General features: G+C 34.7%; 1 protein-coding gene across 2 annotated transcripts in view; it reads left to right on the plus strand.

Annotated features, from left to right (window-relative positions):
• The window catches only part of LOC121984930, a 146,792-nt gene that overhangs the window by 48,274 nt on the left and 86,283 nt on the right, over nucleotides 1-12,235 (plus strand). For both annotated transcript variants that reach the window (XM_042538116.1, XM_042538125.1), the window contains exon 19: nucleotides 7,234-7,343. In XM_042538116.1, the coding sequence (XP_042394050.1) occupies nucleotides 7,234-7,343 (110 nt within the window). The remainder of the gene's footprint in view (nucleotides 1-7,233; nucleotides 7,344-12,235) is intronic.

Consider the following 12,235-nt stretch of genomic DNA (forward strand, 5'->3'; position numbering starts at 1 on the left):
ACTTTTCTGTTGTAGCTTCAGTCGATTGGATATGGTCATCATCGCTTGACAGACGCCATCATCAATTTGATTCCATCATTAGTCGACTGTTGCACTTTAGTAGTTGTGCTATCCGACTCTTATGTTGTAGCTTTTTTCCATCGACTCTCCAACTTTTCTGTTGTAGCTGCAATCGATTGGATATGGTCATCATCACTTGACTCCTTGGCTGACTCAGCTACGAATAAAGTTAATCAACCTGAGTTGACTATTTAATTGTCTTGGCCACTGTCAGTCGACATGATCAATTGATCTCAGCCCCAGCCTTGAACAACTAGTCATGAATCAATTGATCTTCTGATTAGTTGGCTCCCTAATCGACTCAACTACAGATAAAAATATTTTGTTTGCTGACCATCGACTACATGATCAACTCAGTCACCATCGGTCGACAAGACCAACTCAACAATTGTTTGACCCCCTTTGCATCAAATAGCAACATTCTATTTATTGGTTGATGCTCCTGGCTCGACTACTTAGCCGACTCGCCACCAATCTATTGAAGGCATCCTTTAGTCGACTAGATTGTTGATTAGAACTATCCTAATTGTTAGTCTGTTTAAGTTGAGATCTACTGAAACAGACTCAACTTTTGGTTGGCTTGATTGTCGACAAGAACTATCCTAATGGTTAGTCTGTTTAAGTTGAGATCTACTTAAACAACTCAACTTCTGACCTTAAAAGAAACTTCTGACCTTAAATGAAATGCTAGAGACCCAGCACTATTTATCAAAACTTTCCAAATAAATTTTCTCATGAAAAATAGTCAAGCATTTTTGATCTAGTACCATAAAAATCCATAACAAAGCATTTTTTGATAATTCATGTAGCAATTAGGTATTTAAAAGAACATAATAAGAATTTACTTAAAGTTCTAATTTTTTTTTCCAACCTCAATCTTTACTTACATGCATGACTAGACTATCTCGAAAAGGAAAATTGGCTAATAAAGAACTCAAATCAAATCCTTTCTCTTAATAATTCACGGAAATTTATTTATTTATTTTGGAATAAATATAAACTAAAAGGGTCTCGGTTGTGCACTACTTGGTATGAGCTTGCTCATCCGTCAAGTCCTTCCGTTTCCTCATTACCTGCACCATATGGATCTAGTGACTCTAAAGACCCAGCAAGTTCAAACTAATATAATGAGTAATGTATATACATCCACATGCATTTCAATATACTTTTTAAGAAAACTTACCTTAAACGTTTAACCTTAAACCAAGAAACACAAACTTCAACATCACACACACCATCTTAAGTCATTTTAGGCGAGTTTAAGTCATTGAATGTTCCACCTTTACCTTAACCTTTGATTGTTTAACTAAACTTTTAACGTAGTACTAGATTTTGTAGTGTTCACTGGTATCCTCTAAGCCGGATCCCATAACCCCTCTTTTCACTTCTGAGTTGATGAGGATTTCAATATCCTTTAAGCCAGACTTCTTACACGTCAATTTGCCTCATACGAATCACCTCGTTCGAGACTTTCACCTTTTTGTGCATTAAACATAAAACAAATAATTTCATTTCCTTTTCATACGAAAATTAAAAGCTGTTCGAAATTTCCGAGGCACTGCCTCATCGCCCTCGATACCTAGTCATCAAATCGCTTCCATTCACTTCTAGACATACCTATAAGGACCCTAACTCTAAATTCCTTAATCTAGGACCTTAAACCCCGACTCGAGACTTCCTTCCAACACTTCTTGACGCTGTCCTAGTCCTGCGCGTAACCCCTCCTCCCAGGCAACATGCACTAGGCTCGAACGAATCATTCCCTAACCCACGACCTGCAACCTCTCGACTCCACTAGTGATCAACACCCTTTCCCGACTCGAACCCGTATCAATCCATGCCTATTCGACCCATTAGACTCACAGCCAGCCCTTGGACCGAGCCCTCACATCGGACCATGACCTCATAGCCCTAACCTAGACCAATCTCTCCTCGCACAACCCAACTCGTGGACTCCTCCCTTCACACGACCCTCAACTCGACACGGTCTTCAATCCACACAACCCCAACCCTCTCCTTCAACACATCAATGTCTCGACAACCCCCCTTGACACCCCATGAACCTCCCCAAGGAAGGAGAAATCTCTTGGAAATCTAGCACCTCATAATGCCAATTACAAGAAACAAAAAGGATCGTTAAAGCTTCGCCATAACATCGCAAAACTGAAAAAATGGCAGCATCAATAATTCATATTCATAATAAAAAAAAAAATGCATAATATGATCCATATAATGTAGAAATAAAGGTTGAGACCTTGTCTTAGCGTTTTAACATGCGGAAACCCGAGCAAAGCTTAGGAGAATGACGGGAGACGATCGAGAAAACTTCTTCCAAATTTCCTCAACCTATACACACAATTTTTTTTCGAGAAGGAGTAGAGGGATGGTGGCTAAGAACCCTAGGCTAGGAGATGAACTTTTTTTCCCCAAAACCCTCATGAAACTAGTCTAGGGTTGTATGTTTGTCACAGTTTAGTTTAGGTCCGTAAACTTAATAGTTAAAATATTAAATAGTAAAAAAGTAAAAATATAAAATAATAAAAATATCATAATATAAATTTAATTTATTAGATTTTTTTTTCGAATTTTTCAATTTTTTTTAGAATAGTAAAATACGAATATGAATTATTATAATTTTTTTATAATTTTTAAAATGAAATTTAAAGTAATAAAAAAATATTAGAATATAAATCAAATTTTTATAATTTTTAAATAAAATTTAAAATAATAAAAAATATTAGAATATAAATCAGATTTATGATATATTTTTTTAAAATTTAAAAAATAATAAAAATATTTTTTTAGAATTTTTAAAATTTTTTCAGAATAGTAGAATACAAATATGAATTATTATAATTTTTAATAATTTTTAAAATGGAATTTAAAATAATAAAAAAATATTAGAATATAAATCAAATTATTATAATTTTTAATATTTGTTAAAATGAAATTTAAAATAATAAAAAAATTAGAATATAAATCAAATTTTTATAATTTTTTGAATTTTTAAATGAAATTTAAAATAATAAAAAAATATTAGAATATTAATCAAATTTTCATAATTTTTTGAATTTTTAAATGAAATTTAAAATAATAAAAAATATATTAGAATATAAATCAGATTTCTGATATATATTTTTAAAAAAATTTTAAATACAATTTAAAACATTAAAAATCATTTTTCAGAATATTAATTAAAATTTTAATTTTAAATATTTTATAAGGATAATTTAATTAGGTTTATAAAAATCTGTTTAGAATATCACATGGATTGGGAAATTGTATAAATTAATTAAATCTAAAATTTAATTTTCTAAACTAGGGCACGCCCGCAGCGGGCGGATTTCGGGGTCGTGTCCGGCGCTGGAATCGTCTGACGATGATTCCGGTGCCATCGAAGGCGTCTCGCGAAGCCTTCGGCGCAGAAGGTATCGTGGGACGCTTCCAGGGCCTTCGGAAGCTTCCAGGGACGCTTTCGGCGCCACTGGAGGCGTCCAGCGGAGCCTCCGGCGCCACCTACGATGCATTCGAGACGGGGACACTGGCGAATAGGTGAAATCAAACCTCCGTGGTTGCCACTGCTATCCTCGCCACCTTTGCTCGCCTCGCCGCTGCCTAATTGATCGCGACAGCATGCGTGCAGTCGCGAATGTGCGTGTGATGCATGTGAAATCATAGCGCGCCAAGTGTCGGTTACGGCCTGGCGGCAGAACAGTAAAAACCGGTTGTGCTGCTCGGCATGGAACGACATTCTTTTCCTTGCTTAATCCTCAACCCTCTAAGAGTTTATCTTCTTAGCTCATTCACCATGAGGTTGTCTTTTGTTAGGCTTATCTCCTGTGAATATACCTAAACTCTTGGCTTGCTTCATGTGCCATTCTTCACACTTCGCCTACATAGTTCACCTCTATAGACATAGTTGCCTATGATTCCCCATGCTATCCTTTTTTGATTTCTATAGATCTCGAGCCATCAGGTATCAACAAACCTTGATTATGCCAAGTTGTTTCTATGTATATATTCACTAAGTTCTACACCACTCAAATACTAATATTAAATAAAATATATATGCTAACTTACACTCTTTGCTAAACATTGAAACCTATGATCAAACTTGATTGCATAAGGCCCATTGCACCAACAAGTGTGAGAGAATACTAGGCGAATTGTAATCTTATTCTTTAAGCATATCATCATAGGCGTACAGTGGGTGTAATCCTAATTAAGGAGGACACCAACTACTTTTAGTTGACTAAAGCATATTAATCGATCAAGGATTTAACCTGAATGTGGGGCATTAATAAACAAAATATTTTTATTGATTGGAGATTGAGAGGGTGAAAATTTAGTATATCGGAGGTATAGTTTGTTGTTGCTTTCAACGGTTACTTTTGTTCCTTTAATGAGGGTTTTTTCAATTGACTGGTGGTGCACAAAATGTGGCCATTAAATAGTTCATTGTAAAAAGTCCCAAGGAGTTTTGAGTTTGAAAAAAAAAGGTTGCATTAAGACAATTTTAATACTCCTTAGATCAAGTGCTAACATTCCTTAAAACTTCCTAGGGCTTGGATGCTTGATTAAGGTTGAAGGTTTGAATTTAAGCTCTTGGTGATTTTCTCATTTCTTAACTTTACTATTTAAGAGTAGTGAATGTTGTAAACATTCTAAGGTTTGAATTATAAGACGTTTTTCTCATTACCCTTGTGCATAGGTGGCTCTAGTGAAACATTCAGTAGATGTATCACATATGGCACCGAATGTATCATCGGTTGTTGATTAAGAACGGGCCTTTGAACCACATTAAAAAAATATCACGTTTATTCTTGACATTGCTTATTTTTGTTGCATACTCATATATATAACACAATCACCCTCGACTAATAGTTTGAATTGGTTTGTGTTTAGGGGCATTGCTAATTTGTAGGGGTGATTACGGATCGGGTTGGTTCGGTTATTGGGGTAAAAAACTATCCGACCTTAATAGATCAGATAATGCAAAATCGGGACCTACATCCGGCCCTATATCCGGCGGTTCTTATGTTTCAGATATCCGACAGTTATTTGGATATCCGACCCTATATCCAATGAAATATAAAATATAAATATAAATATAACAAAAAAAAATATTTTTTTTTAAAATGATAATAGACATTACTCATTACACGTTATAGCAGTTAATCGGAAATAACTATTACAACGTGTAGCAGCTTATCGGCAGTAGTTACTACAGCGTGTAACAACTTAGCAACATTAGTTACTACAAGTAGGGGTGATCGGATCGGGTTGGTTCGGTTATTGGGATAAAAAATTATCCGGCCCTACTAGATCAGATAATGCAATATTAGGACCCTACATCCGATCCTATATTCGGCGGATTATTTTTTTCGGTTCGGTTCGGGTCGATATAAGCGGGTTGGTCGGTTTGGCGGATTGACTGCTGACCCCTACTAATTTGTCCCCTCTACTAGCGGGACACAACCATTATATCGATTTTACTTAAGTTAATAATAGAGATAATAATAGTAAAATTGATACATGGAGTTACAAATGTAAAATAAAGACAATTCTAACATTTGTGGAATTAGGTGTATCTGTGTAGCTTCAATAGATTACAAATAGTAAGGACTTGGTTGAAATTATGTGGACATGTTCAAAGATGAGTAATAAATTTTATGCTTAGAAAAGTTGCATTTACTAGATTAGAAGATAAAGGGTTAGAGGGGAGATAAAGAATGATTTAATTAATTTGAATACGGTTGGTGCACTTGACTTCTAGTCAAGGTTGACTAGGTTAATCAAACTTGGTTAACGAAGCTCAAGTTGAGTTTTTGTGTTTAATCAATATATTAGTTGGTTAAGTGAGACGTTATATAGGTTGAGGTTGACTGGATACTTAATAGTTGAAAAATCCAAGTAGGTTATGGTTGACCGGATACTTGATGGTTGAAAATCCAATACAAAGTTGACAAGTGAAAAAATCCAAGTGAGTTATGGTTGACCGCACACTTGCTGGTTGAAAGTCCAACATTGATTTGGCATGGGGGATATCCAAGTAGGTTGTTGAGGATTAGACACTTTTGACACTTAATAATGAGGGAAGTCCTAACACATTATGAAGGACTAGAGGTTAGGCATGAGACAATATTTTCCCACTATCCTACTTCATCTTTGTTCTGAAGCCAAAGCATAAATAAGAGTAACTTAAACACCTCAAATACTTCTAGCAATATTACCTTTCGTAGAGTTCAATGGACTGATAAAATTTAAATAGCTGACCATAAATAGTTGGGGCAAACATGACTTGATGATGATGATTACACCCATTATATAAAATATATTGGAGACATAAACTCTAAATCTAAAACATCTAATAATTCATAATTGTTATGCATGCTATCATTGACTTGGTAAACTTATTATACAGAAAAAAGGCCATATTCTTCTTTGTTGGCGAATCTAGTCAACTTGTTCAAGAAAATTTCTGCTTCATCAGAATCTTTGCCTTGATGATTTATCTGACAATGTAAAACTTAGCATGATTTTCATACTATGATAGAACTATACCAGGTTTTCGCACTTGGTTGTTATAATTGATAACCTGTAGTAAAATGTGATGGCTCCAAGAACATTGACGACAAAGGAGTCTAGTTCCCATAGAACCTGCCAAATGATACTATTGTAGAGATGCCCAAGTCATATAAACATGTCTGATGCACAACAAAGTGAACTAATTAAGGATTGATGCAATGAAAAATGTAAACAAAGGAACTAAATTGTCTCAAACAATTAAATCAATATCACTTCATATAATCTGATTAGTGATATTATCCTACGTTAGCTACAACAAATGATCCATGTAACTGATGCCACATAGTTGGAACTCTTGTGGCCATAAAGTTTAGTAGCCAATTAATCCATTCAATTTATTTATTTTTGTTATTTTCACTTTGTTTATCCATTGAAATATACATTGCCAATATCAACAAATATTAGTGACATGATTTTCTGCTTTCCTTTCATTTCCATACTGGTATTAGGTAAGTTGCTGGACAACAAATTTCTTACAATGTCATTCATCCTGTGTGAAGTATAGTTGATGTGCATGCGCAATTATTGAGCATAGATCTAATTTTCAATTAGCTATTTTATGACTAATTTGCTTCCTCTTGATAGGGTGTTGGGAATAGGGAAGCTACATGGAAACGCAAGTACTTATGCCTTGCTGGTCCATTTCTTTATGTTTTGGATAATCCTAGATCAAAAACATACAAACAATGCATCAGGTGCCAACATCTTCTTTTATTAACTTCAAAGAAAACTCTCTTTTCTCTGTTATCCTTCTTCTATTATAGTTTATCATAAATTTCATCATTTGGATTTGATATTTTATGTAAAATCCATGTTGAATCTGGTATATTATGATCTGGTGTCTATGTCCTTACAATCTTAAGAATTAATAAATATAGGGAAAACTAGTACAACAAGGATTTTTCATTTAATTGGACTGATATTTTAGGCGGTTACAAGGCATAGAACAACCAAACCATCCACCAAGGATGCTAGATCAATACCCATTAAGTCCAGTCAGTACTTGAAACCATGGTGAATAGAACATGTACAACTATGCCTTGACTTTTAAGTAGAATGCTCTTATATATATATATATATATATATATAAAGGTTTGCTAGCCTATACACTTCATGGTGCACACCTTGTGAGCACCATGTGTAATTTGTTTCGTTCACACCAAGCTAGGAAGATATCAACACAAATGATATAATTTGATCAAGAAATCAAGGAGAGAGAAGGGCGGCCGAGAGAGGAAGAAATATATGGAGCAGTGGATGAGAAGACATACATAGTTGAGGGAAGTGGTGCCGCGAAGGAAGGTGAATAGAGATGAGATGGGGAGTAAAGAGCGGTGGTATAGAATCACGATCGTAATGTGAAGTGGTAGAGTTGCCGAGTTGTAGTCATAGCTCATGTCATTCGATTGAGTTGGGTCATTCGCATCGTGTGGTAGAGTCATGGTCACGACTCTCATCCTATGGCAAGTCATGATCCAACTTGCATTGCGTGATGGAATTACTATAATGATTTCTTCCCTCATTAGATATTGGAAATACACACACACATACATATACTCATGATAACTTGCTCACTTAGCACCTCGCACGGAAAAAAAAATGATGATTTTTTTAAAGCTCCCGGTTATACCAATAAGTTTTTGCTTTTAGGATTTAGCGGTTGAGTTATAGTATTAAATATAAAAAAAATTTCAAATCGATTTTTTTTTGGTGTGCATGAGGTGTGCAAAATAAGGAATGAGAGCATTAGAGAGAAAGTCGGAGTTGCATCTATTGAGGACAAACTCCGAGAGACATGTTTAAGATGGTACTGATATGCACTTAGACGACCAATAAATGTTCCAGTTAGGCGATGTGAAACTATGATAAACATGCATATCAAACGAGGAAGAGCAAGACCAAAAAAGACTTGGTTAGCAACAATAAAACAAGATAAAATTTATTTAAATATAGATGATGATATAATAGGAGATAGAGCTCAATGACGTAAAAGGATTCATACAACCGACCCCACCTAGTGGGAAAAGGCTTGGTTGTTGTTGTTGTTGTGCATGAGGTGTGCAAGATAACGTGTGGAGGATATCAAAACTCCATATACATAATAGCTATTTATTTATATAATTATTAACTAATATAACTCTTATAGTTATTAAATTATCTATGGGGTGTCTATTAATTAGCTAAGATTTATATTAATATATAGTTATATTAATAAAAAATTAATATATATTAACTTATAATCAACATGTAGTTATTGCTAATTATCACATTTAATACCCAGTTACAGCCATCAATTTACTAGGATGAATTACCTCCAAAGTGCCATTGAAAGTAGTGGAAATTTTAATTTTTCCAGTAGATTTTTTTCCCAATGATCTTCATAATTTTAAAATCATAAAAATGCCGCACCTAGGACTTTTCAAACTCTCAACATTTCATTCCCTAATAATTAACACTAATAATTAATCTAGCTTACTGTAATGTCACTTTTTTGTGAAATGGGGGCAAAATGATAAGTGCTTTAAAATTCTATGGCTCTTTCAATAAGAAAAGCCAAGTGATAGTAATCATTCATGATGATAATTTGGAGCCGCATGTTTTTTTGTAAAGATTTATATCTTTAACATGAATTTTACTATCACTTATCTATTTCAATTAAGTAATCATTTTTCCAGTAGGTTAAGCTATTATGAAAAGACAATTTATAGTTTATGGTGTAACATTTCCTCTTATTATGACATTTGGACTAAGCTTGAATCATTGACGACATTGTTGGTGCAATCATGCCCAAACATGTGTTTGCATGTGAGTTTGATGTTTGAATAATGTTTAAGTTACTCAATGTGGTTTATTTGACATGTATATCAAGCGTGCAGGGCATGTAAGTCTGACATAAATTGTAGGTGCAACAACGGAAGTCCAAAAAGGTGCTTGGCAAGGAAAGGTCCAAGTGGACATTTGGCATGAAGTTCCAACAGGTCGAGGATCAAATGCTAAGCAACTAATGAAGTTTCAGCAGTCGATAAGGACTAGACGTTTGGCAATTGTAAGAAGTCCTTATGAGTTGGCGAGGATCAACGAGGATTAAATGCTAGACATGTGCAAAAAGCCCCAGCAGGTTGATGAGGACTAGATGCTAGGCATGAGGAGGAGGTCTTGGAAGTGAGGAGCTTCTTGGCATGATGTCCTAGAAATCTCTTAGCACCAAAGTCAAAATCAACAAGGAAGTGCTAACACCTTGGGGAATGAAGGCTAGTGCAAACTCAATGAGGCGAAGTGGACTGGTGCAGTCGACTAAAAATCTTTTTGTTTGCTTAGAGTTTGAAGGTAGTTGTTTGATAACTTCAAAAGTGGATCGATGATCCCAATGGTAACAACTCAATTTACCGTTGATGCTTAAAATCAAATTATGCGACTATCAAATTGTGTGAGTCGACTAATAGTGCTTGAATAGTCTAGTTGCTTGCTTGGAAAAATTCATTTTGTGGAGAGAAGAAAGCTTATTTTGTGGAGAGAGAAGAAAGCTTATTTTGTGGAGAGAGAAGAAAGCTGATAGTCTGGCTATCAAAGGGGTTAAGGCAACTCGGGAAAATATAAAAGAAAGGCTTTTACTAAATCGCTAGTGCTCAAAGCTCCCAATCTCATTTTTCTTATAATTGTGCTCCATTGTAAGACTCCCTTTTACTTCAATTCTGTCTTGTACAAGGGAAAGGTTTATTGCTAAATCTCTACCTCTCTAAGTGCTCAAAGCTTCCAATCTCATTTTCCTAGTAATTATACTCCCTTGAAAGACTCTTGTACTTTAATTCTTCATCTTGTAAGGGAAAGTGGAAGAAGGTTTCTCCATCTTTAGCTTCTTAGTATGAAGGAGAAAGATATTTAATTGCAAGTATTATTTCTATATTGTTGTTTTTCGCTACATTAATTTGGTTTTTTAAAAATTCAATTAAATATCCAGCCACCTTTACTCTACCCTCTCTTCGATCCTACACAAATTAGATGGGAAAACAGGACATGTGGTCTTTGCACGATGATGGTGACTAGATAATAATTTTTATATTTATGGATAAACTTATATGTAAATATTCTTTTTTCTAATTATATGCAAACTATCCACTTTTTTTTCTTTTTGATTTTGTATACCATAAATATACAAATTTTTTAAGCTTACGAATTTGTATACTTTAAGGACCAAGATTATGGGTTAGTAACTATATGGTAGGTGTCATCCTATGGATGACAAATAATTTGTGATATCATTTTGGTTGTCTACATATATGTTGTAAGATTTGTTTGTCTACTATGAGCTTCATTAACGCTTTAAATAGGTGTATTACCGTCACATTTACTAGTACATTATAGCTTTCCTAGTATTAGTCAATTACATATTTGTTAAGTTATACAATGCAAAGGAGAGACAATTGACATCTACCTTAATAGGGAAACTCAGCCCATGGCGAATAAAGTCCACCATGGGAATCTCAAACCCGGATAAAAGAGTAGAGTTGCCTTAGGTTATTAGCTAGCGTAAAATATAGGCAAATGTTATGCATGGATTTATTAAAATATTACAATAATGCTAGGTTATTTCTCTGAAGGTATGCGTCATACGGTTCGATTACAATATCTCGGCAATGATCGCAACATCTTCTTGAGAACTTGACTGTAATATTAAATATGCAAGAGTTCACACACCTTTGTTGGATAAGAACGAATAGTATAAGAATATTGATTGTCTTATATTGGAAATATAGACCGTAGAAACGTTCACTCTAATATAACAACCAAGCCTTATCCCACTAGGTGAGGTCGGCTATATGGATCCTTTTATGCTATTGAGCTCTATCTCCCAGTATATCATTGTCTGTACTTAAATAAATTTTATCTTATTTTATTGTTGCTAACCAAGTCTTTTTTGGTTTTCCTCTTCCCCGTTTGATATGTGTTTTATTATAGTTTCACATCGCTTGACTGGAGCATTTATTGGTCGTTTAAGTACATGGCTATACTACCTTAAACATGTCTCGGAGTTTTTCCTTAATAGATACAACTCCGACTTTCTCTCTAATACTCTCATTTCTTATTCTATTCATCCTTGTATGTCCACACATCCACTTTAACATCCTTATCTTTTCAACTCTCATCTTCTGCTCAAGTCATATCTCAACATTCAGCGCCATAAAAGGTGCACTTTAATAGGGGTAGTATAATGATTAGGAGAAGAATTATATTGTGTTTATAGGAGACAAAATAGAGAAGGGGAGCCTTGGCGCAACGGTAAAGTTGTTGCTTTGTGGCCAAAAGAGGTTCAAATCCTGGAAACAACCTCTTGCAAAAAGCAGGGTAAGGCTGCGTACAATGGATCCTTCCCCGGGACCCCGTATAGCGGGAACTTCGTGCACCGGGCTGCCTTTTTTTTTTTTTTTTATAGGAGACAAAATAGGTATGGGAGGAGGCATTATGAATGATTCTTGCAAACAAGATGATTTTAATGAGAGAAGATCTAAATGAGCAATGAGGAATATAATAGGGGGTATGAGGACCATGTATTTAGAAGAAGAAATGAAAAAGAAAAAGTTATATTGCA

Source organism: Zingiber officinale, chromosome 1B (genome assembly GCF_018446385.1).
Source record: "Zingiber officinale cultivar Zhangliang chromosome 1B, Zo_v1.1, whole genome shotgun sequence".
Lineage (NCBI taxonomy): Eukaryota > Viridiplantae > Streptophyta > Magnoliopsida > Zingiberales > Zingiberaceae > Zingiber > Zingiber officinale.